Source organism: Paramisgurnus dabryanus, chromosome 24, assembly GCF_030506205.2.
Source record: "Paramisgurnus dabryanus chromosome 24, PD_genome_1.1, whole genome shotgun sequence".
In the NCBI taxonomy this organism is placed as follows: Eukaryota; Metazoa; Chordata; class Actinopteri; order Cypriniformes; family Cobitidae; genus Paramisgurnus; species Paramisgurnus dabryanus.
In genome coordinates, this window is record NC_133360.1 from 8,401,793 (window position 1) to 8,429,464 (window position 27,672).

General features: G+C 35.9%; 1 protein-coding gene across 1 annotated transcript; it reads right to left on the reverse strand.

The window, feature by feature from the left end:
- Window positions 1–2,490: 2,490 nt before the first annotated feature.
- tmem163b (transmembrane protein 163b) lies at window positions 2,491–27,601 on the reverse strand. Its single transcript, XM_065244576.2, has 8 exons — window positions 26,544–27,601; window positions 25,440–25,559; window positions 16,329–16,372; window positions 16,157–16,248; window positions 11,993–12,089; window positions 8,816–8,927; window positions 4,137–4,278; window positions 2,491–2,619 (listed from the first exon to the last, which is right to left on the reverse strand). Exons 1-8 carry the CDS (start codon window positions 26,725–26,727, stop codon window positions 2,559–2,561), a joined length of 852 nt encoding a protein of 283 aa, XP_065100648.1. The 5' UTR covers window positions 26,728–27,601; the 3' UTR covers window positions 2,491–2,558.
- Window positions 27,602–27,672: the final 71 nt, after the last annotated feature.

The window sequence follows — 27,672 nt, forward strand, 5'->3', positions numbered from 1 at the left end:
CATTTCTGTGTAAATATACATGTGTACTTTCACAGCAATACAGTTTTATATACATTCATACTGTATATCACGTGACATTCAGGTAAGCCAACCCGACCTGGATTAAATTCGGCTCTGCGTTTGTTAGTTAAGCAAATTCAGTATTTAACCAAACATCTCATTTTTTCTTGTGCTCCCTTATATGTGGTTTAACAAACTGTGTGAACGAAACTCTTATTTAAAGGGCGTTGTGTTCCTGCACTTAATCCCTTTAACAAGACCTTAAAGTATTTAACATGTCAATAATGTTACAGTAAATCAGACCAGCCCGTGAAATACCACACACCCGAAAAACATCACAAATCACTCAGTTCTCCATAAAAACTAATGTTAAAGCAAAAATGTGCTTTTTAACATGATATCGAACTAGTATCTATGCAGTGTGACTGTCACATGTGCTCCTCGGAGCTACGTTATATTTGCTACATAAAACGCTCAAAAACTTGGCTTTTTCCAAATATACATTTAAATAGCCAAATTTCATGGCAAAATTACAACAGTCTATGTAATACTTACAGAACGTATAACTTCACATCATGAAGGGTCAAGTTTTAAGGCTTTGTTACTGTACAAGTAACGCGTTCGTGTGCCACCTAATAATTAACTACAAAAGCCGTACGCAAAACTGGAAGCTATAACACAGGGACTGTACAGAACTTTGTTTGAATGATTGTTATGTGTTTACATTATGCAATTACAGTATGTATAAAGGACATAGGCAGAGTTTGGGGGTCAAGGGGGGCCACTGCCCCCCATATCAGAGCCAATAATGATTTTGTTTGAGCTAATAATGAAATAAAAGTATAAGAAATCATTTTATTTGTCAAATCTTAATATTTTAATTGAGGATATAATAGTTTTAATTTATTTAAACCATCTTTGAAACCATGAATGTACTTCCTTTAATTGTTTGTAGTGCTCCCACACTAAGCTTTTTTTAAGAAGCTGTTTAAAACACATCTTTTTAAGATTGCTTTTAATACTTAGTTTATTTTTGTTTTAATGTCTTACTTTATTGTATTTTATTATAAAGTTGTAGCTTTGGGTGTGAGAAAAGCGCATTATAAATAAAATGTAGTATTATTATGAACTTTCTCGGTAATCTCAAAGTATTGCAGTACCCTTGTTTGCCCCCCAAGCACAAATGTGAAACTCTGCATATGTCTATGGAACCAAAAAAGCTTTTTAAAAATGGCAAATTTCTTGATCGAATGATGGAAATTACTTAATGTCGACTTGAAAGTCTAAAATGTGAAATTGCAATTTTGACATTGAGAATATTAAAATAGATGTTACTGTATTATTCATGAAAATTCCCCATGTGTCTATTAATACACTTTTTAGTTCATATAGTCAAATACATGGCACATTTGAACAGGAAATAAACATTAAAAACTTAAAATATGCGTTGTTTATTACAAATTAAAATAATTTATTCTGATTTGTTTCGACATTTATCTACGACCTATAATTTCTCCTATCATATTTGTCCACACTGCAAAAAACGACTTTCCTACGTAGTATTTTTGCCTTGTTTTCAGTAGAAATATTTAAAAATTCTTAAATCAAGATGTGTTTTCTTGATGTGCAAAATGACCTAAGAAAAATATGTCTAGTTTTTATACAAAAACTATACAATGTAAGTGATTTTGTGCTTAAAATAAGCAGAATTATCTGCCAATGGGGTGAGAAAATTTTACTTAAATTAAGCGTTTAAGAAAAAAATATAGATTTTTTTCTCACCCCATTGACAGATATGTTTGCTTGTTTTAAGTTTAAATGTACTTAAATTGTATAATTTTTATCTATAAACAAGACTTATTTTCTTAGGTTATTTTGCTCATTGAGAAAAAGCATCTTAATTTAAGAATTTTTAGATATTTGTACTGAAAACAAGACAAAAATACTAAGTAAGAAAGTCATTTTTGCAGTGCATTCTAGAGTTTTTTAGATCGGCAGTTCTCAGTTTCAATGTTAAAATAGAGTCCTAGCAACTCGTATAATTCGTACGTTTTGTTGATTTTTATTCGCTGTGAAATTCACATTTTTAACTAAAGATACGAGCTAAAAAACAATAAATAGAAACTTTAAAAAAATTTAAATAAATTATACAAAAATAACAACACGTGTTTACTTCATAAACCTTTAACCCCATAACCTGAACATTTGAATATATTAAATATGTTTGTCTATATAATAATACGAACAAATCGTACCTAAAATTGTCCATTATACGTCAGAAACACACCTTCTGTATGTAATCTGGTTTTTATACAGTGGATGCCATAGACTGTCTTTACTCAACATTATAACATTGGTCCTTTGAAAGTAGTTCATAAGCAAAGAGCTCAAACAATATAATAAAAACATTCACATCTTTAAATCTTGTTTTACGGCTTCATATTTACAGCTAAGTGTGTGGTTGCGTTTGGCCTGAGGCGAGGAAAAGACTGGGTGTGTTTGTTTTATTCACTCAGGAGAATCTCCAGAAGATTGTTTATGTTTGTCTTACGAAAGTCCTACTCGAACCGCTCGTAATGTCTCGTTTGCTTGACGCGAGGGACCATGTCCATCAACAACCTAATGACACAAAGAAAGAAAGAATGAATTAGTGTTGACTCATATAGTAGATAAAATGGTCTTTTATATATTAAAACATTTACTTTTTTTAGGTCTACACGGTGAGAAAAAATGGTCAAATAATGCTCTCTGGGGCAGTACCCTTTTGAAAAATATCCCAAAGAGTTCATATTAGCACCTCAAAGATACATATTGGTACCAAACCTATACATATCTGTACACAAATGGGACCTTTTTAAAGGGTACAGACACATACGGACCATTTCTGGACCATTTATTCTGATATTGTAGTGTTTTCTGTCATGATGAGTCTCTGGCGCTCTTGACTTCACCGCCCTTCAAGGACGTGGTCTGTCACTTTAAACTAAAAGACCTCTGGTTAATGAAACACCATGGGCTCTTGGGAAAACCAGGACCGGTGGAAATTTCCACACTACAGTCGTACGTATAAACCGACTGGATAGCGCAGCTCTGTAAACACAAGCTAGAAGCCGCGTATACGTGTGTTCATCTGTGGGAAACAATCCAAATGATGGTAAAGGTCATGTTTGCATGCATACTGAATGTTTGCTGTGTGTGTGGTTTGTTTAGTGTATTAGTGTATTGTTTAGTGTATTACTTTAGCAAAAATACCGCACAATTTACATCTCTAAAAGATATTAAAGGCGGTATACCGTGAATATTTACAGTTGCACCAAAGGTAAATATAGTCATGCCTAATTGCCTCTGGGTCAATTGTAAGTATTTAAAAACCTTTTAGAAAACCCCAAGTTAAACTACCTTACGCTATATAGAAACCTTATGTAAACAACATATTGAAATTATTGATTGTATAGCGTTTTAATAAACCCTTCCTGCTCAGCCATGACAGATTAATAGGGTTAAAACATACAACCTTTAGGTTTGTATGTTTATTAATAAATAAAACATGCAAAAAGCTCCAAAGCTTTAGGAGTCGTTACACAATCATCTTTTCAATAGTAAACCTTAACGTTTTTATGTGGTTTGGTTGTTCGTTTATATGACGACAGCTTTTTGGGGTCCTGAAAATGCAAACTTTTGTTTATAAAGGTGTTCATGCCTTGTCGTCTCTGTGTAAACTACATAAACGCGCATCTGTGATAACGAAAACATCATGTACATGTGTTAATTCGGTCTATAGGCATGCGCAAGCGATACTGTGTTTATTAACGCTTCTCTAACAAAATTACGAAATTTTTAAGTCATTGTCAGTCTAAACAAAACTACTCAATTGATTGTTCATATTTATCGCTCTGTATAAAAATGCATATTTGTGCATCCGTGTAGTGTTTTTTTACAAAGTAACATCGCCATCTATTGGCCTGGCATGTGTAATTCAGCGTTGTAGTCATTTTCGCGATCCATGTAAGCGCAGCTCTTTTCGATAGGTATTTTTTTATAAACTTTAATGGTTGTGGTGTAAACATAACCTTAAACAATAAAGCAACATGGTGCATTCTATGATTTGGATTTGGAGTCTTGATTCGGACTCTTACCTGACTCCATAGGCGAGAATGATGAGTCCAATGAGAACCCCGATGGTACCATCCAGAAACCAGACACTGGGATAATGTTTAAATACCTCTGCGCTGATAAGGATCGAAAATCCCATCACACCTCCAACCAGAGAGTTAAAGCCTACAAACACAATAAAATGAACAACAAGCTATTAGATGTGAATGACATTTCAGGCACTCCAGAACTAAAATCTGTTGCGTATAGTTGACTTTTCTCAAATGAAAGTTTAACACGACTTAAGATTTGTCTGTAAAAACAATTTAAATGCAGTTTATGACAATTGCTGACTGTTTTTCTCAATCTATACCAGTAAACAGCTCCTGTATAGCTCAGTTGAAGAGCATAGCACATACAGTACTGATAAAAAATCTATACCTTGTAATGCACTGTAAGTTGCTTTGTTAAACATCTGCCAAATGCATAAATGTATTCATACGGCAAAAAAATAAATTTCTCTGATCAAAAATATATTTTAAATATACGCTAAATGCACTTTGTAAAAAGTTAAGCTTAATTTTATATTTTTTAATTAAAAAATATATTTAGTTTTAGCCTTCATACATAAATTTCTCAATGTGCACTATAAAAATATGCAGCATTTTCGTCAAATGAACATATTAAGAGTTTTGGACAAGATTTTTGAAAAAATTACCAAACAGATTTATCTTGCTTTGGAAACATACCCTTCATAAACTTTTGTCACTTTAACTAAAAACATTAAGGTAAACAATTTCAAACTTGATTTTATAAGTTATGTTAACTTTTCACAAGCCAAAACTTAAAATAGTACGTTGAATTGAAGTTGCTTTAACTTCATGCTGCAATTTTTTTACAGTGAGGGGCAACAAATACATTTCAAATTTTACTTTACAAAATAAAAGTTTGTATAAAATGTATGAAGTATAGGTATACAATTTATAAAATAATAAGTATATTTTTGCAGTTGAAAATATTTTCAAACCTGTTATGCTTACAAGTTTGCGATGTGAATATAAATGCTTTATTTTTCCAAACATATTTATTTATATACAAAGAATTGCCACAAAAAAAAAACATTTTTTGTATATTTTAAAATATTTTTAACCTTCCAAATTGACCCCAAAGCTACTTCGAAATCTCTGAAATATATGCTAATTGTATTTTTAAACCTTTAAACCATTTTGAATTGAAGTTACTTTAGTCACTTTGAAAAAAAGGGTCTGCCAAGTATATAAATGTATATACCGTACACACCGTGTTCCCGTAAAATACTGATCTAAAGTTTTTTTTAATATTAATACGGTATGTACAAAACTGGTAAAACTGTTCACAAATAAAATAAAATAATTGTTATATATTTTTTCATTACTACTTTTTTTGACTAAAGATACACTAAATGTATTTGCTACAAACTAAATGTTTTTATAGTAATGAATCTATTAAATAAACAATATGTATTTAAAAAATAAAGTTACGTTTTTCCTACAATTTAATTTGACATTTGAAGTTATTTAGCACATATTAAACTATAAACATTAAAAGTGTTGCTAAAATTTGAACATAACAGGTGGTTTAAAAAAATATTTGAAAATGTAGTTTTTGATGTATGGCAGCTTGTGACTCCTTAACGTGTTAGCACGCATATATGTGTTTGCATGATGGGTGTTTGTATACTTTACTGGGGAGGACGGTTTACAAAGATACACACTGTTTGACAACTGTCTGTCATGCTGTGTGTATATGTGTGACAAATATCTATGCTATGTTGTCAAAAGCCCACACACAGTGGCATTGCGATAGTTTTGTCAAAGCCCCTGATCTTTAAAGGATTTTGAAAACGTTTAAGTTACTCACATATGTAATCGGTTTTATTATTATTACTTCTTATTTGTTTTTCTAGTCTGTTTGCGGTAGATTTACGCTTGATTTATCCATTAAAAGCATCTGTGAGGCTCGTATACATCGAGTATTTAAACAGCGCAGTATTTGTTCCGGCCTGCAGGCGGCGCTGTTGACAACACACAGTCAGTCAGTCAGTCACGGAACCTCGGCTTTTCTCAGGTAAAAATAAAACAAACGTTTTCTTCAAATTAACAACTTCTTTCTCAATTCTTAATAACTTAAAAGCCTAACTTAACACAACTTACAATGTCAATGTGTATGGATGTAAAAATGAAATAAGTTAAAATCGATCAAATGAAGGCCTAAATGCACTTATGTTGTTGAGAGAACTGCTGTTCACATTTTTTCACATTAAAAGTTAAAAGTAGACAGGATTTGAAATATCAGTAATATTAAAGTCAGAATGAAAGTAAGGGTTGATCAACAAGGAAAATTACGATATGACGTGAGGGGAAGTGAGAGGGAAAACATCCAAAAAATAAAGATACCACTATGAGGACTGTAAACAGTGCTTTTTTCAGCTTTAAGTTCATATTAAAATTAATATTATAATAAGACCAACATATACACTGCCTTTGTAGGGTCATGTTTTAGGGGGCCAAGCCCCCCACCCCATTCGACCCTAGCAACACCCCTGCCCATACATGCAAATATTTACCTCATTTAAAGGGGAAATTGTCTATAGCATTTGTGACCCTCGACCACAAAACATAGCTAACAATACATTGAATGGATTAAAATTATTAAAAAAATTTAATGGCAAAAATCATTAGGATATTAAGTAAAGATCATGATGATCCATGAAGATATTTCCTAGCATGAAAATATAAAATATAAAAAAATTATTTATCATTAGTAATATGTGTTGCTAAGAACTTTATTTAGAAAACTTTAAGGGTGATTTTTTAAATATATAAATTTTTTGCACCCTCAGATTCCAGATTTTAGTTGGCCAAATATTGTCCTATCCTAACAAACCATACATCAATGGGAAGCGTATTTATTCGGCTTTCAGATGATGTATAAATCTCACTTTTTAAAAAATGACTGATTTTGTGGTTCAGGGTCACATTTATCCATGCAACAGTGGCACGCTAGACGTAACTACACTTTCAAAAAAGAAGCTACAAAAGTCGTACCTTTTTGTCACTGGGATGATACCCTCAAAAGGTTCTAATATGCACCTTTGAGGTACCAATATGTACCTCTAAAATAAGGTACCGGCAAAAACCTTGGAGGTACCAATATGCTGCGTTTACATCAGCCGCAAGCGCAGGTGATTTACATGTTAAGTCAATGCAAAGACGCGATTACATGCAAATTATTATCCTGCTGCGCGGTACGCCTTCCGCTCGAATTGAGCGTTGCCTCGGGAAACGCGCAAGTTGAAAAACCTGAATTTCAGTCGATTTCCGCACCGCATTAACCAATCAGGACCTTGCTGTAGTTGTGACGTGATTACAGGAAGCGAGCGGAGTCTCCGCGGAGTCGCAGAAGCCCCTCCCATGATGTGAATTTCTGCGTGAATTTCTCGAATTACTAGAATTTCACGCGCGAATGAAGCGAGTGAACTCAAATGTTCAAGTGTCCAACTATGCGCGAATAGCACGTTTTTGCCGCCCCTACCGCGGCTGGTGTAAACTCAACATTACGCACAAAACCGTACTTTAAAAAAAATAACTGAGAGCGTATTTCCGTATTCTGTGTACTTCTGCATGCAAACTAAGCAGTGGCGGCTCGTGATTGCTCATCCGAGGGGCGCAAATTCAAAATAAGTGTTCGGAGTGTCATGTGTGTTGCTTGTGTTTTCAAAATATGTGTTTGTTGCGTCATGTGAACCATGTGCATCATGTGTCTTGTCAAAATAAGTGCCTGCTGCACACGGGTCAAACCGTTTACGATAAAAGAGACGCTCTCACGTTCACAAAATACACGCAAGACACTCCCTTAACAGTAAACTCTGATTACGCATGAGATAATGCGCATATCTGGCAAACGCGAGCGTTTCTTTTATCATAAACCCTTTAGACGCGTCTGCAGCAGGCACTTATTTTGACAAGACACGTGATGCACATAGGATCACTCGATGTGCACAACACATATTTTGAATTTACAAACCACACACATGACGGGCTACATACATGTTGTGACGAACTTCGCATCGAACGCCCTCGAAAAAGAAGTCACCGGCCGCCACTGAAACTAAGAAGCATACTACTTTGACATTTGGCACTGCGCAGATTGATGGGCGAATGACATCGAACTATTGCGAGAGTTCTGCTTTTGAATCCTTCTCGTGTACTTTGATCTCATATGCTGATCTATCTTGCGCTAAATTTGACAAGTCGCCAAACACAACTATGATTTTTATGGGAGCAAAAGCTGAAATCGATAATAACCTGGTAATGACATAATTGACAAGCAACTTTTTAACGGGGAGGGCTTTATCAAATTGCAAATTCTCTAAATTCAAACATTAAACAATGTTAAGTACACATGTGAACAACATATATTACTTGTGCTAACATATTGTGGATATTTTATCGCAAAAGTCTTACATATTGTGCCTTTAAGAGGTTCTCTGGAACCAAAAATGGTTCTTCTTTGGTTCTTCTACAAGTGTATCTCTCTCTCTCTCTCTCTCTTCCAGACAGTTGGAAGTTAAAGTGGCAGAAGCTAAGGTGAAATCAGACTAGACACGTTGCCAAGGCACTGTGAATAATAAATCAGACCGGCCATCACCACGGTAACCCAGTGTGTTTCCGGGGAAACGTACCATCGGTGATGAGGGCCCTGCTGGTGAGGACTTTCCCAAGCATGAACTTAAAGACGGACAGAATCGTGCACACCACACCGCTGACAATGGAGACGCTGTATAGAAAGTCATCCTAGAGAGAGAAAGAGAGAGAGAGAGAGAGAGAGAGAGAGACACATTATTATACATTTATATGCACTCATAACAGTCGAGTCATAAATCCAAAGCCTTGCTGCTTTATCCGACAGTAATTTTACTGATGATGCACACAACCAGAGGAAGTGAGATGGATGACAAACATCCACGGGCTGTGTTTCAAAAAGTACACTAGCATTCTGCTTGCGGCATTGTGAACTTGTCTCCTAATGCCTTCTTATGTAAAAATAAGATTTTGTCCAACAAAGTTTGATTAATTTTACATTGATTTTAATCTTTGATGTGATCTTACTCAGTCAGTATTAAATATCAAGATTATATTTTTACAGAAGGATCTTTACATTATGTAGGATGAGTTGATGTTGAACACATAAATAATGGTAAATAACGAAAAATAACTGTAACTACGTTTTTACAGACTGGGCCACATATTCGGGCACGGATGGGCACGTCGGATGTCGGCAAAGATCATTATAGAACTTGGATAAACATCATTCTGCACACACAGGACTGGAGATGAGTCTCGTCCCAAACACCAGATTCAGAGCAGCCCATTAACATTTCATTACAGAACAAGTGAGTGTGTGTGTATGTGAGAAAAAGAGAGCGAGTACGTGAGAAAACAAGAGAGAGAGAGAGAGAAGAAGGGGGGAAAGTGTTTCTGACATCAACAGCAGATGAAGCGAGAGAGAAATATTGGATCTATTTTTAGGCCTGTATGCGCCAAAACCAGCCGTACACGCTGAGACAGGAGCGAAAACCCTCCAGAGAGACTCCAGAGTCCTGATTAAAACATCAGCACAGTCTCTCTCTCTCTTTCCATTTATCTTCCTCTTTCCCTGTCTGTTCGTCTCTTTGGCTATATTGTATACAGCAGGGCTAGGCAATTTGCGCCCATGTGCCAAACGCGGCCCTCCAATCATCTTTATCTGGCCCGCTGGTCAGCTTCCATCTTTTTTAAAACTAGCGTGGTTACTTTAAAGCCACCTTTTCACTGTACACGACAAATGATGGCCGATAAACCGGAAGGAGAGTCGGAAAAGGGTTGTGTGAGGTGTCAACCATCTGTGGGTGCGTAATTTCGGATCCAATTTGAGCTTTAGATGCCATAAAAAAGAAAAACTTTTTCGACTACACCGCCTTTGACACGCCGATCGGAAGATTGTTTTCCAATCAAGACACTGTGTGAAAAGTGAAAATATCAATATTTTTTTGTTAAACTTTATCAGTAACACTTAAAAAGATTGATTACTGATAAATACAGATTTACGAATATGAACTCTCAGTCATGTCCGAATATAGTGTACAATGAAATGGTGGTTTAGCCAAAGTGTCTTTAAAATAATAGAATCAGCTATGTCTGGCTCTCTCCGAAGGGTTTTTCCCCTCCTAGGACTTCTCGCCAACAGGGTTTTTCTCCTAGGAGGTTTTTATTCAACCCCTGGGGAGTCTGCTGACATTGGCTTAACTTAGCACCCTATTACATAGGTTAAATTTTTCCTACGCTCGCTAGAATGGTTAATCTTAACCGCTGTATTCTGCTGTTTATGTTTTTATGATTTTTCATTTTTTTCCTGCATATATTAATGTAAAGCTGCTTTAAAACAATTAAATATTTGTGAAAAGCGCTATTTAAATAAAATTTTATTGAATTGAAATTAAAATATTAAAAAAGAAAACAAGAAGTGCAATTTTAGTAATTAGGAAAAGATTGGCTATATGTTGTGTGAATACTTGAAATGTAACAATTTATAAAAGTTTTAAGAGATCTGCATTACAGTTATTGCTATAAAATAATAATAATAATAATATAAAAGATAAAAATAAGGGTAAAAGTTTGGCCCGCATCATATTACATATATTACATTTTTAAAATCTGGCCCTCGAAGAAGAGTAGTTGAAGACCCGTTGAAGATACATTTTCTCTTTCCAACCTATGTTCTTTTTGCCACAGTCTTAAATATAAAGCTTTTACAGCCTGATGTCATCAAAAGTTCTTTTAAAGTGCCTATGATGTCATAATAGAACTTTTTAAACCCTTGTGATGTCAGAAAACTTTTTAAGGTCATATGATGTCATAGAACTTTTTAAGTTCAATGTAAATAATAGAAATTTGAAAATTATGCGTTGTAGTACGCTTTTTGAAAGGGAAGACATTTGTTTCATTTTACAAATGTGTTAATTTATGACCCTGGAACACAAGGGTCAATTTTTTAAATTAAGATTTACACATGAGCTGAACAAATAAGCATTCCAATGATGTATGGTTTGTAAGGACAATATTTGATCGAGATACAACTATTTGAAAATCTGGAGGGTGTAAATAATCTAAATATTGAGAAAATCCCCTTTGAAGTTCTACAAATGAAGTACTTAGCAACACATACTACTGATGATAAATACATTTTTGACATATTTGGAAAATATTTTACAAAATATCTTAATGGAACATGATCTTTGCTTAATACCCTTATGATTTTTGACATAAAAAATATAATTTTGACCCATACAATGTATTGTGAGCTATTGCTACAAATATACCCATGCGACTTAAGACTGGTCATGTGGTCCAGGGTCACATATAGGAAACTCAAGAACCCTATATAGCCCAAAATAATTTTTGATAAAAAGAAAATTGCTGGATAGATAGATTTAGAGAGAGATATTGAGGGGTTTCTGGTTTGGGGGGAACTCTTCTCTTGATGTTGCTTGGCAACAGTGCTATCAGTCTATTTTCATCTCATCTGTCTTCACACTTCATCTTTTCCGCGTTCACTCAACTTTACACTTCAGCTGTTAATTCCAGCCGAGGAACTCGATTGGCCGATGGCATGAATGTATATGGTGTTGTGTCACCATGTGATGTGCTACACCCAAGAGACTCTCTCCAATATTATTTACAGTTAATGGGGAAACAAAATGTGCAATTTTGACAGATCACAGAAAGTAAATGCAAGGAAAGATGTTTCAAGAATAAAGATATTAAAGCCAAATCAATGTAAAAAAAACATCTCGGTTTGCACAGTATGTGTACAGTCTTACCACTTCAGGTTTAAGCATGGTGGCGAGATCATGGATTGCTTTCCCCAGAATAGTGAGGGCTGACAGAATAAACACAATCCCAAGAATAACACACGCTCTGAAAAACACACACAAAGAGTCACAACTTTAGCAAATAATATTTACGCATTAATTTCCCTCCTGTGTCTCGGTTTAAAAAACACAATCTGATCGCTTTAGTACGTGAGTCTTGTTAGGAAAGTCACAACCTGTGTTTGTTAATGAAGACGTTGCGGGCAGTGGGCGTCTAATTTCATCTGGATAACAGCATCTGCTTCAATATTTACCCGGCGAACGTCAATCTGTAGGCTGTGATGGATGGTATCTTTGCAGGCTCAAAATGTTAAGTGTTTTGGTTGGTGATTATTTAATAACCAAAGAGAGATCCACAGAAGCACCCTTAAAGGATCTTGGGTGATGAAATTAAGATGCATAGATTTATCTCATCTGGTTTGATCTTGATGCCATTGAGGAACCCCAATTTCTTACATGTATGTAGCCTTTATGTCCATTATACATACAGATGCACCTTATGTGTATGTGGGCTGTTTTGACCAATAAAAACCCTCCATTGTACTTATTAACCAACACCATAGCAACCACTCGCAGCCCACTTGTTTCAGGTTTAGCATCGCCATGCGCTGTCAATCATTACCAGTCGGTGCAGTACTGTCTTCCCGTTCAATGATAGCAAGATGTAGATATTTCATCTTGGTACAGTACAGCAGCCCACCTCATGATGCAATCTGTCACCACGGCGATCCAAATCCTAGCCGATTTCCCCTCGGGGGGAATGGATTTATGCAATGCATGTTTATCTTCTGTTTGTGTAGTGGGTGTGTTTATCCTGTCTAGTTGTCTAGTGCAACTTCAATTCTGTTTCTTTTTGTCCTGTGTTCTTCCTTCCTGTTCACTATGTTCACAAAGACTTCATGCCCTTTGCCGGTTGTATTCTGTCCATTAGCTGATAACAAGTGGGAACACAGAGCCGTACAGAGAGAGAGACTGTCTGAGGGCTCTTTGAACACAAAACCCCACCGTCCATTTCTCAGGAGAGCAGGAGAGTGGTGTACTGTACCTGACTTTGATTCATCGAACCCAGTGGTCTTGAAGAAAAGGTAATCGGCTTTGAGCAGTGCAGATTTGACTGGAGAAAACATGACATTCGCTAACAGTAAAACTATAGACGTCACATGGATATTTTAAAACTGTATAGCCGTATAACCACTCTTAGGAAGAAAGGTACAAAAAAATGTCACTGGGGGCAAAAAATACACCTTTGTATGTAAAGAGTTCATATTAGTACCCCACGGGTGGGTATTAGGCCCGTTTAAATTGTACAGTCGCAGTGACAGATTTTGTACCTTTTTCGGAGAGTGTAGGCTTATAATTATTATTTGTAATTTGAGCTGTCTGGTCTGATGTCAGTTTGACCTCATTTGACTTTAAAATATATCTAAAGTAACTTGCAGTTTAATGTTTCAAACTGAAATGGTGATAGAGTGGCAAAAGTTACAGATTGCAGCCTTAATTGTGTTTTTATTGAGTTTTTGGTAGCCTATCTGAGGGCTGTCTAAGGGCTTTTTGAACACAAACCCCCACCGTCCATTTCTCAGGAGAGCATGAGAGTAGTGTACTGTACCTGGCTTTGATTCATCGAACTCGGTGGTCTTGAAGAAAAGGTAATCGGTTTTGAGCAGTGCAGATTTGACTGGAGAAAACATGACATTCGCTAACAGTAAATCTATAGACTTCACATGGATATTTTATAGCTACATAGCTGTATAACGACTCTTAGGCAGAAAAGTACAAAAAATGTCACTGGGGGCAAAAAATACACCTTTGTATGTAAAGAGTTCATATTAGTACCTCACGTGTGGGTATTAGGCCCGTTTAAATTGTACAGTCACAGTGACAGCTTTTGTACCTTTTTTCAGAGAGTGTAGGCTTATAATAATGATTTGTAATTTGAACTGTCTGGTCTGAAGTCAGTTTGACCTCATTTGACTTTAAAATATATCTAAAGTAACCTGCAGTTTAATGTTTCAAACAGAGATGGCGATAAAGTGTCAAAAGTTACAGATTGCAGCTTTAATTGTGTTTTTATTGAGTTTTGGTAGCCTATCTGAGTGCTGTCTAAGGGCTTTTTGAACACAAAACCCCACCATCCATTTCTCAGGAGAGCATGAGAGTAGTGTACTGTACCTGGCTTTGATTCATCGAACCCGGTGGTCTTGAAGAAAAGGTAATCGGTTTTGAGCAGTGCAGATTTGACTGGAGAAAACATGACATTCGCTAACAGTAAAACTATAGACGCCACATGGATATTTTAAAGATGTAAAGCAGTATAACGACTCTTAGGAAGAAAAGTACAAAAAATGTCACTGGGGGCAAAAAATACACCTTTGTATGTAAAGAGCTCATATTAGTACCCCACGGGTGGGTATTAGGCCCGTTTAAATTGTACAGTCGCAGTGACAGATTTTGTACCTTTTTCGGAGAGTGTAGGCTTATAATTATTATTTGTAATTTGAGCTGTCTGGTCTGATGTCAGTTTGACCTCATTTGACTTTAAAATATATCTAAAGTAACTTGCAGTTTAATGTTTCAAACTGAAATGGTGATAGAGTGGCAAAAGTTACAGATTGCAGCCTTAATTGTGTTTTTATTGAGTTTTTGGTAGCCTATCTGAGGGCTGTCTAAGGGCTTTTTGAACACAAACCCCCACCGTCCATTTCTCAGGAGAGCATGAGAGTAGTGTACTGTACCTGGCTTTGATTCATCGAACTCGGTGGTCTTGAAGAAAAGGTAATCGGTTTTGAGCAGTGCAGATTTGACTGGAGAAAACATGACATTCGTTAACAGTAAATCTATAGACTTCACATGGATATTTTATAGCTACATAGCTGTATAACGACTCTTAGGCAGAAAAGTACAAAAAATGTCACTGGGGGCAAAAAATACACCTTTGTATGTAAAGAGTTCATATTAGTACCTCACGTGTGGGTATTAGGCCCGTTTAAATTGTACAGTCACAGTGACAGCTTTTGTACCTTTTTTCAGAGAGTGTAGGCTTATAATAATGATTTGTAATTTGAACTGTCTGGTCTGAAGTCAGTTTGACCTCATTTGACTTTAAAATATATCTAAAGTAACCTGCAGTTTAATGTTTCAAACAGAGATGGCGATAAAGTGTCAAAAGTTACAGATTGCAGCTTTAATTGTGTTTTTATTGAGTTTTGGTAGCCTATCTGAGTGCTGTCTAAGGGCTTTTTGAACACAAAACCCCACCATCCATTTCTCAGGAGAGCATGAGAGTAGTGTACTGTACCTGGCTTTGATTCGTCGAACCCGGTGGTCTTGAAGAAAAGGTAATCGGTTTTGAGCAGTGCAGATTTGACTGGAGAAAACATGACATTCGCTAACAGTAAAACTATAGACGCCACATGGATATTTTAAAGATGTAAAGCAGTATAACGACTCTTAGGAAGAAAAGTACAAAAAATGTCACTGGGGGCAAAAAATACACCTTTGTATGTAAAGAGCTCATATTAGTACCCCACGGGTGGGTATTAGGCCCGTTTAAATTGTACAGTCGCAGTGACAGATTTTGTACCTTTTTCGGAGAGTGTAGGCTTATAATAATTATTTGTAATTTGAGCTGTCTGGTCTGATGTCAGTTTGACATCATTTGACTTTAAAATACATCTAAAGTAACCTGCACTTTAATGTTTCAAACAGAGATGGCGATAAAGTGGCAAAAGTTACAGATTGCAGCTTTAATTGTTTTTTATGTAGTTTTTGGTTGCCTATTGATTGAACTAATTTCTTTTTGTGATTAAATAGAAACGAAACAACATACAGGTTTGGAACGACATAAATGTGAGTAAAGTAATGCCTGAACATTTTTTTTTCTCTACCAGTCGCACATTTTCTGTTTACGTCCTTTCCTCCATTAAAATGCCCACCGATGTTGTCTCTGGACGAGCAAAGTCAAAATCACCAGATCAATCCCTTATCTTGTTGCCCAGAAACAACATTTAATAGGCTACTGCTTCTGAAACTACCCAGAATCCCCACAGAGTGCAAACTATCATCTGCCCCGTACGTCCATTCGAAAGAAGACAGATTTGTTTGTGTACTCACATGTACTCTCTGTGTGCAGAATGGACGGCGGCGGCGTTACTGTATCGCCAAAGCACTATTATAGAAGATAGGACGTCAAGAGTGGCGTCAAACTGAAAACAAACAAACAAACATATAAATATATAAATAATGACATAGCAATTTAAAGCAAAACACGCGCTTCCATACTTACCGCAAACCCGAACGCAGACGCGCTCTGTCGCATTACGGAAACGGCTAAAAAATAAATAAACAAGAAATATATTAGTGCTTTTCAAATACAAATTTTAAAGGCATTTTTGACAGTTACTAGCCATTCAAGTAAGGGCGTTTTGGTTTTACTATGCAAAACCATCAATTTATTTTATCCATATATTTATTTTTATTAAGATACAAACAGAAACTATAGGACAAAATGGTATTCCTAAGTGTCTTAAGACTTTTGCACAATACTGTATGTGTAACTGTAAGTTTGGCTGCTAAAGTGCCCGGTTCAAATTTCATCCATTCACACTGTAATGTCAGCAAACGGTATGGATGTGAGGGTGGCTCTTGTCCAAAATCGACCTAATATTGACCTCTAATGCGCTTGAATCCTTTACCCTGAGAGTCTCCATTCACCTCTATCTGCCGTATCTCATAGGAGCACACTTTACAGTACTGTACTGTATAATAATACAGTATGGTATGTTCTTATGCGGCCGCAATAATTAAAATACGAAAGTATTTATATAAAATCGACAAAAATGATTCATCCAAAAAATGGTTTTGTTTGAGGTGATACTTGATTGAAAGAAAATACAACTCTGGACTAACAGAGTTAAAATCTGCAACAAATATTCATGTGTAAATATGAAATACAAACTTAGCCTTAGCTTAACTTGCATACACCTTTAAAAACCAAATATATTATTTAAAAACAAACACATACAGTCACACACACACACGCAGTTTCTCTCTTCATAAAATAATACAGCTGGCAATGCATGATATTAAAGTTTTAGCAGTTACTAAATATATATCGTCTGCCTTAAGCTGTTTTTAGGCATCTCACACCAGATGTCTTGTATTTTAAGGGTGAACCAAACAAACACGTCTACAGAAATGTCAACACGTAGACAATTAAACATCCTGTGCGGTAAATAAATCTATGTCTAACACATTATTATACATAGAGGATTTGGTAAGTAAGCTTTACTTTAAAGGAAAACACCACCGTTTTTCAATATTTTACTATGTTCTTACCTCACCTAGACAAATTAATACATACCTGTTTTTTTCAATGTGTGCACTTAATCTTTGTACAGTGCGTCGTGAATGTGTTAGCATTTAGCCTAGCCCCATTCATTCCTTGGGATCCAAACAGGGATGAATTTAGAAGCCACCAAACACTTCCATGTTTTCCCTATTTAAAGACTGTTACATGAGTAGTTACACGAGTAAGTATGGTCCACCATACAATATAGTTCTCATTTTTTATCCACTTAAAAAATTGTGTTTTATTTTGTGCCACCATACTTACTCGTGTAACTACTCATGTAACAGTCTTTAAATAGGGAAAACATGGAAGTGTTTGGTGGCTTCTAAATTCATTCCTGTTTGGATCCTAAGGAATGAATGGGGCTAGGCTAAATGCTAACACATTCACGACATGCTGTACAAAGATTAAGTGCACGCATTGAATAAAGATAGGTATGTATTAATTTCTCTAAGTTGAGGTAAGAATATAGTAAAATATTGAAAAATGGTGGTGTTTTCCTTTAATATGATTTAATAAGGGATGAAGACAAACATGTGCAGAAAATAATGATAAATATGTTTGAAATGACTGTTTTAAATAGCAAAAAAGCGAATCTTTACCAGTACAGATAACCCAGAAGCATGAAATGTAAATTTTAATAATACAGATCTAACATACCAAAAACACTCCCAATGGTGTCACAAGAACAATTTCTAAGTTAAATTTACAGCACAGAGTTTGTCATAATTATAGCACCGATTCGTCAAACGATAGCACCTCATGCAGTGCATCATGGGTAATGGGAGAGGTATTAATGAGAGTTATGTATCTCTAGAAAGATAAAACCATTCGGTGCAAATTAAGAAGTCAAAATGATTCTAAGATTCGAGTAAAGTCAGCAGAAACTGCTGCAGTTACGGCGGCCCGACTTATACACTAAAATGATGACACTGGTAAAACTGCAGGATATTATAATATCACAATAAAGTATCATGTTTGAAGGATAACCGTGGTGGTCCAGATTTTAAAACACTGTCACAACAAATTTAATTGACCATTGTTTATACAATTATAAAAAGAAGGATTGTCTCAACATAACTATAAAAGTGAAAATAAAACAAAAATGGACTTTTGATTCAACCCACATGAAGAAATATAGTAAATATATACTTTGATATATATATATATATATATATATATATATATATATATATATATATATATATATATATATATATTATATATCAATCTGTTAATGTATACTTTATTCTGAAGTATTAATTGCCATGACTAATAGACTGAAGTAAATACTACTGTAATCTACTTAAATATTACTATGTTAAGGTTAAAAATCATTATAGCACCTAATAATTTGACTTATATGTACATTATTATATATAGATGAACATGTGCATAACTGTACAGTATAAACTCTTCCTATTAGACATAAAAAAGCAAACCATTCTGAGCAAATACAACCTCGTAATGTTTGTAGAGAATCCCTACAGACAAACCACTACAAAACACACTGGCTGGCAATCTTTCAGAAGAAACAGATTATTTTAATGCGTGCGCTTTCTACCGCCATCGTAGGTGTTAGTTTCGTGAAAACGAGTCTGCGAATCACAGAAGGTTGAAATTCAACACAACAGATGCTCTGGAAAAACCTTTCTTCCTTTATGACCACACGCACACACACATAGTCAAGCCGAAATGTGATCTAGTTTATGTGGCTGAGTTGCTGAATATATTTGCATGTTCTTATCAGTTCGAGGACATTTTTTGGATCTGAGTAGGATTTCAGTATGCTCAATTGACAGTTGTGGCGCAAAAGTCATTGGGTTTAATCCTAGCAAACACACATACTGATTAAACGCATACCTTGCGTAATAAATAATTGTTGCTTTATTTGTTTACACTTAAATCCACCAGGCAGTGACTTTTCCCCATCTTTGCAGTTTTTCTCCCAATGGCCCTTCGGCATAGATGTTTAAATACCAGATGAGGTGCAGGGAGGGCAGCTCACCCCTCCACTTCCATCTTCTCGTCTATCTATCTTCCAGGTCTATATTTAGACTGGCCTCGGTGGGAGCTGGCATGCTGGCTTTTAGCGGCTGGCAAAGCTGCATGTATTAATATTAGAGTACTGTACCACTCTTATATCTGTGACCTCTCCTCGTCAATTTCATATTTACATCAACCCATCTCTTTTTTTTTCATGCACACGCACTTATTTTGTTTTCTTATAGGTCGATACTTTCTTCAAGAAATTAGATTTAAACCCGTATCAAGTGGGTCTCGGTTCCCGCAATGGGGGAAATGCAATTCCGGGGTGCGTTTATTAGGTTTGGAGGTATGCAAGCTCTCGTTTCAGAGTCCAAATAAATGAGTGCGAGTTTGTGTGTATCTTGTGTGTATCGTGTGTGTTTGTGTAACGGCAGACACACTGTCGCTGAGATCTTGTTAATTGGCTGCACTGGAAGTTGTGAGACATCTGGGAATTTAGCTCTGACGGCATATATTAGACCGTATCGCTTTTTCTTTCTGGTTACTTCCATTCCTTCATTAGTCTCCAAGCATTTTCTCTTGTCCGCTCTCTTAAAGGAATAGTTCACTTAAATATGACGATTCGTTCATTTATCCTAACATTGACGTCAGAATAACATGGTCAAAAATGGTCCCAAGCTGGCACTAGCCTTTAAAATGTCCTAATATGTACTATTTAGATAGAGATATGTAAACACTCACCTAAAGGATTATTAGGAACACCATACTAATACTGTGTTTGACCCCCTTTCACCTTCAGAACTGCCTTAATTCTACGTGGCATTGATTCAACATGGTGCTGAAAGCATTCTTTAGAAATGTTGTGACCATATTGATAGGAAAGCATCTTGCAGTTGATGGAGATTTGTGGGATGCACATCCAGGGCACGAAGCTCCCGTTCCACCACATCCCAAAGATGCTCTATTGGGTTGAGATCTGGTGACTGTGAGGCCATTTTAGTACAGTGAACTCACTGTCATGTTCAAGAAACCAGTTTGAAATGATTCGAGCTTTGTGACATGGTGCATTATCCTGCTGGAAGTAGCCATCAGAGGATGAGTCCATGGTGGTCATAAAGGGATGGACATGGTCAGAAACAATGCTCAGGTAGGCTGTGGCATTTAAACGATGCCCAATTGGCACTAAGGGGCCTAAAGTGTGCCAAGAAAACATCCCCCACACCATTACACCACCACCACCAGCCTGCACAGTGGTAACAAGGCATGATAGATCCATGTTCTCATTCTGTTTACGCCAAATTCTGACTCTACCATCTGAATGTCTCAACAGAAATCGAGACTCATCAGACAAGGCAACATTTTTCCAGTCTTCAACTGTTCAATTTTGGTGAGCTCGTGCAAATTGTAGCCTCTTCCTCCTATTTGTAGTGGAGATGAGTGGTACCCGGTCTTCTGGGGTCTTCTGTTGTTGTAGCCCATCCGCCTCAAGGTTGTGCGTGTTGTGGCTTCACAAATGCTTTGCTGCATACCTCGGTTGTAACGAGTGGTTATTGCAGTCAAAGTTGCTCTTCTATCAGCTTGAATCAGTCTGCCCATTCTCCTCTGACCTTTAGCATCAACAAAGCATTTTCGCCCACAGGAGTGCCGCATACTGGATGTTTTTCACTTTTCACACCTTTCTTTTCGTTGGGTCGAAAAGCACCTTGGGTTGTAATTTAACCTATGCTGAGTTGTTTTAACCCATTTTTGGGTCAAATATAAACATTTTCTGGGTCAAAATTTGTTTGTTTGTTTGAAAGCAGAGGGTCTGTTCTTTCATTTGATATATTTTTATATATTTATAGAAGAAAATTTACCTTCAAAGATAAAAATCAAAGATACCGAATGCATTTTCTGTGTATTTTCCATAATCTCTGTGTAAAAGGAATATTGTTTTACCAGTCTCTTTGCTATCTGCATCGACTAAAAACTTTAACTATACAGTCTTTTTAAGTTTTCAAATTATTCGGCTATTGCAAACCATTGCGATATGGATATGTCTACATATTTACATTTTCGCTACATCTTGCAGCCGTAATATTTACACAATGGTGAGATGGCAGAAAGTGTATTTTGGGGGAAACTGTTTCTTAAAACACACATCTTTTAGAGTTCAACAGTTGGCCAGTAATTTTCATGTAAATAAAGTATATTCGAACGGGAGCTGTCGAGTAAATATGGCCTATTGACCCCAAACGGCACCAACTTCATTGTCTTTTGGGTGTCATGTGACCAAACATCATTGATGTTAAAGGTCCTATATTTGATTTAATAGGTCATATCAGTTCGACTTTAATGGTATTTATTGTCTCACTGCAAAAAATGACTTTCATACTTAGTATTTATGTCTTGTTTTAAGTAAAAATATCAAAAATTAAGATGTATTTTCCTGACAAGCAAAATGACATAGGAAAACAAGTCTAGTTTTTTAAAAAAAATAACAAATTTAAGCGATTTTGTGCTTAAAACAAAGCAAAAAAAAAATCTGCCAATGGAATAAGAAACATTTTCTGGAATTAAGTGTTTATGAAAAAAGTAAACTTATTTCAAGACAAAAAAACTAAGTGAGAAAGTCATTTTTGCTGTGCTTTTTTGGCACTCAACAGCCCCAGTCCCCATTAACTTTCATTATATCTAAAACTGCATCCAGGAGATTATTACAGTAAATATTTACACAACAAAGAGATGGTCGAAATTGTATTTTTGGGGGAACCGTTCCTTTAAACACACATTCAACAGTTGGCCATTTTTTTATGTAATTAAAGTAAAGGGCAACTGGAGCTAAGAGTAAATATGACCCATTAACCCTTAACGGCACTAACTATATTAGCTCATGTGTGTTGTGACCAAACATCATTAATATCTAAGGTCCTCCTATGTTTGATTTGATAAGTCATATACGTAGATATAAGATCAACAGAGGACTTTAATTTTGGCGCTCAACCGCCCCAGTCCCCATTTACATTCATTATATCTAAAACAGCACCCAGGATATTATTACAGTAAATATTTACGCAACAATGAGATGGCCGAAATTGAATTTTGGGGGGAACGGTTACTTTAAACACACACTTTTTAATGTTCATCAGTTGGCCAATATTTTTTATGTAATTAAAGTTAATGGCAACTGAAGGTGTTGAGTAAATATGGCCTCTTGACACCTAACGGCTAGGCCTGTCAAGACAGTTACTTTTCTTAACCACGAAAATAATGGCAATAATAAATTTTATCGTCTTTATAAGACCTTTTTATGTCACTGATTATATAATGCCAATAAAACTTTCTAAGAAAACAACTTTTAATTTTTAAGAATATTAATAATATATATTCTAAAAATAATATTTAAAATAAACATAAATAAATATTATAAAAGGTATAGTACCATTGTCGTCATTGGTTGAGCTTCATTTAAATTTTAAACACCTAATAGTCATTGTTTAGTGTAAATCCCAGATCTGCTAAAATTTACACACACACACACACACACTGCAAAAAAAAAATGATTTTCAAGAAAAAAAAATTCTTATTATTTTTGTCTTGTTTTCAGAAAAAAAATAAAAAAAATCTTAAATTAAGATGCTTTTTCTTGATGAGCAAAATGACCCAAGAAAATAAATCTAGTTTTTAGACCAAAAATATCAAATTTAAGTGTTTTTGTGCATAAAACAAGCAAAAAAATCTGCCAATGGGGTAAGCGATTTTTTCTTGAATTTTTCTTGAATTTAGTGTTTAAGAAAAGTGTTCAAGATTTTTTGCCTACCCCATTGGCAGATTTTTTTTGCTTGTTTTATGCACAAAATCACTTAAATTTGATATTTTTGGTCTAAAAACTAGACTTATTTTCTTGGGTCGTTTTGCTCATCAAGAAAAAGCATCTTAATTTAAGAATTTTTAGATATTTTTACTGAAAACAAGACAAAAATACTAAGAAAATGTTTTCTTGAAAATCATTTTTTGCAGTGCAGGTAAATACTATGGCAATATATTGCCTCTCCAAAAAAAAAGGGGGTCATGTTTATTAATCGTGCTATATCGAAAAAGTAATTATCCCAAATAACTCCATTGCCTCTTATTACTCTCAAAGGGTCTGTCTTTGATTTGAATATCGGTTCAACAGAGGACTTAAAAGATATGTTTGGTCCCTTTTGGAGCTCGACAACACCAGTTCCCATTTACTTTCATTATATGGAAAACCGCATCCGGGATATTATTAAATATTTACGTGATTGCAAGATGTCAGAAATAGTTTTTTCGCTTGAACTGTTCCTTTAAACACCGCCTCACACACACATACTCCCTGCCAAATCACACAAATGGAGAAGTCGACGCAGCTCTGTCCCCACGGGCTTACAGGAGGAACAGCCGTTAATGAAAAATAAGCCATACAGATATTGCAATCTTACAGCAAAGATAGAGATCATCCCTCAAAAAAATTATACAAGGTTCATAATGTTTCAGCATCATAATTTCAACGTTCATTACTATCATTTCCAAATAATAGCAAACATTCACCACCAATTACTTTTGCATTCGTTTTTACAGTAACGAGCTTCACATAGTAAGTGTTTTCTCACCAGCTATTTTCAATCTATTGGGTGCTAAAGCCTAGCTATTCTGGATGTCTAAATGACAGGATGGTTCAGTCGGGACCTCATCTAGTGTTGCTATGTGACCGAATCTTCACAGCCTGGCAACGTGAGTCCCATCGTCCCCATCCAACTCTGGAAGTGTAAGGTGAGTCATTTTGTTCCATGGGGATGGCGCTCCAAGTAAGGAACACCGTTCCCAATCACAGATCAAATCCGGCTCGGCGCTAGCTTCTGTTAGCTTAAAACCAGCTGGGGTGGGATTAAACCACATGGCTTGAATCCAGCGTAGTCCTGAAGTGAATAATTATGCACATTTTGTACTTGTCTTATTCAGTCGCTGAAGTATATTTGATTATGTTTAGAGCCATTTGTTTATTTTATTTTTCACACCTAAGAGAGTCTTAAAGGGGACATTTCACAAGATTTTTTGAAGAGGTCAAATAAATCTTTGGTGTCCCCATGGTGTGTGAAGTTTTAGCTCAAAGTACCATAAGAAACCATTTATTCAATTGCCGCTTTGAAGCTGTGAGCAAAAATGTGCCATTTTTGAGTGTGTGTCCTTTTAAATGCCGTGGTTGGATAGTGCAGATAGAGGGGCGGTGCTATCCCCTACTGACATCACAAGGGGAGCCAGATTACAATGGCATATTTTTTCACATGCTTGCAGAGATTGGTTTACCAAAACTAAGTTACTTGGTTGTTCTTTTACACATTTTCTAGGTTGATAGAAACACTGGGGAACCAAATATAGCAATTAAACATGAAAAAAGTCAGATTTTTGTGATATGTCCCCTTTAATTAAGCTGTACTGTCCCATTTAAGACTATATGTAATTGATATTTGTTATGATTAGCTAAACTCAATATTTTTAGGATGGGTCAAGATGCGAATGTCTAAAAATGGTCCCAAGCTGTAACTGGGACAGTACCATTTAAAAAGATCCTATGTACCATTTAGGTACGGATATGCACTCTTTGGCACCTGTATGCACCTATGAGGTACAAAAATATGAACTCTTTAGGTGCAAAAGTGTAGTTTTTGTAAGGGTACCGCTCCAGTGACAGCTGGGAGCATTTTTTTCTGACAGTTTTTGCAGCTGGGATATTTTCCAGCGATGATTATGAACATAATTTTGCAGGACAACCATAACAAAACTAGTCAGGGTGAATTTTGTGAATCAAGCTATATATAGTGGCATTGAACCAAACTACACACAACTGTGCGTCAGCTGGATATAACCAAAATATGTCACCTTCTTTTCTTAATGTTTACATCCATACAACATATATATCAAGTACAGTAATCAATATATACAGTACCAACCCAGACCGCATGTGCAAATATCAAAATTTTTACAAATTGACATCTTAAAATCAGAATGTGACATCACAAGGGGCTGTTCTCTAGACCCTATTGCCTGAATACTTACTGAACGCAGCGATGGCGAGGATCAGAGTCACCACAATGGAGACCATGGATACCCATAATGCCTTTTTTCTGTAGTTCTGGGCCTCGTGGGGTTTAAGACGCATGCTGCTCGCCAGGAGACCTGTCGAGGGAGATCACTCGGTTAGATGACATCAACTTTTTCCACATTACGTGTATTACGTGTAAAATCTCTCTTATGTCTACATTTTGCACTCTTTTTGAATTTTAAATCATTTGTTTAAAAGTTGCATCACCTGTATTTGTAAATAATAGGTAAAACCATTAAGAAAGTATTTACATTTGTTTTACAGGGATTACATGAGTAACCTATGCATTATACAGTAAGACTACAGGGGAGGTTGGGGCTAGTTGTCACAAGATCTAGATCTCAATAACTATGAGGTCAGAATCCTACATACAAAATACTGTAACATACTTTAGTATAGCAAACTGTAGTAAAATACAGTAGTGGTTTTGAACCTTACCATAGTAAATATGAAAGTGTACTATAGTATTTACTACAGTTTATCAATTCACTATAGTTAATACTGTAGTATGCATTAACAATCTGCAGTTATTACTATAATATACTTCAGTTTGCTATAGTAAATACTACATCGTACTACTGTATTCTTAGGTGGGTTTCATTGACTACAGTTTAATTTCTGTTAAATAACATTAGTTTAATATTTAAGGTCAAATTTTGTTGAACAGTTTTGTGTTCCATAAAGCCACTGACAAGCCTGTAATATATTAAAAATGCATATTTGTGGAAGGTGACTTTGTAAACTTCCTAAATTAAGTTGTTCCCTCTGTGACAGCTTAACCCCCCCCCCAATACGTGACAACATGCCCCGTATATATTTCCCTCTCCAGTGACGTTGAAAATATCCAATAGCTTTTCAACACTCACTATTTTAAAGTTTCAGCAAATGATTTTTAAAACAGACACACCACCACCACCACAGTTAAAAGTGTGACAACTTGCCCCTGCCTCTCCTATATACAGTACATACATAAATAAATAAATACAGAAAACGCGCACTTTTTTGCCAGCATATTCCCCACAAAGTCTACATTTAACGTATTTAAACAAAACTCGTACCATTCTCGTCCAGTTCGTCTATTTTCATTTGCTGCTCCATGCTCAAAGTATCCGCTTGGTTCGGTTGATGTCCGTTTGGAGGAGCCGTTTGATCCGTCACCGCTGGATCCGGAGCAGAACCGGTACCAGGTCCGAGACCAACAGGACCAGAAGTGGGGTCAGCGGCAGAGGAGGAGTCCGTCATGGTGATCCGGTCTCGGGTTCAAATGGTAACAAGCATCCGAAGAATGTGACACCTGGATGCGAGGAGAGGAGCGCGCGCGCGGAGGAGAGACGCACTTCTGGAGCGGCACGTTCAGCGCATCACTGAGACTTCAGTGTAGCGCAGAGACTCTAATTAAAAACACAAACCTATGAAACCTGCGCGTAGACTTTAACAGCAAACTATACTATTTTAGGATAAGTGGAAATTGTTGAGTAGCCTACATGAACATTCGAGTAAAGAAAAACCAATTAAACCTCCAGTTCCCATTGAGTTTCATCTAATAATGAAACGGGTACTGGAACTTTCCAAAGTTGCATGCTTGTCTTTTGGGTGACGTTTGCTTGCTTGGCAAACAAGCATTAGATTATGTAAGCAAACAGTAGGATACGTAAGTAATAAAATCAGACAGGCGTAAAAGAAAAATAAACATGGAAAAAAGAAAAATTCCTTTTGTAACTGTATGTAGCTTATGCATAATTAAATAATATTTTATCCGTTTATCCGTTCATAAAATGTAAACGGGGGTGGTTTTGTATACTGGCAAAATTTTAAAAACATTAAAAAAGGTTACAGAGAGGGTAAATGGTTTATAATAATATATAATACGTATTTACTGCTTTAATTTGTCTGTGTATAAACAATTTCATCAAAGAAAATCTCAATAAGGGAGAGGTGCACGCGCGCCATCTCGCGTGACGAACTCTTTACTGCATACTACTGTCTATCTTTACTTAGTATTTACGATGAAAGATGTATATAGTGCAAATCTACCTCATTGATTTTTTTAAAATTACATTTTACTCTCAACCCATATCTAATTTGCCGTCTTGACTTAGTTTACAATGTACAATCGCTTGATTCTCACGGTTAGCGCGGCAGTACCGCCTCCATACATCAAGTGTCGCTGCAGCGCTCGGTATCTAG

Excerpts from the sequence above, each read along its gene's own strand:
- tmem163b (XM_065244576.2), bottom strand. The coding sequence starts at position 26,727 with ATGACGGACTCCTCCTCTGCCGCTGACCCCACTTCTGGTCCTGTTGGT. Across the intron at positions 25,560-26,543 it reads AGACGAACTGGACGAGAATG|GTCTCCTGGCGAGCAGCATG; the intron begins GTACGAGTTTTG and ends CTCCCTCGACAG. Across the intron at positions 8,928-11,992 it reads CCATGCTTAAACCTGAAGTG|GATGACTTTCTATACAGCGT; the intron begins GTAAGACTGTAC and ends TTCTCTCTCTAG.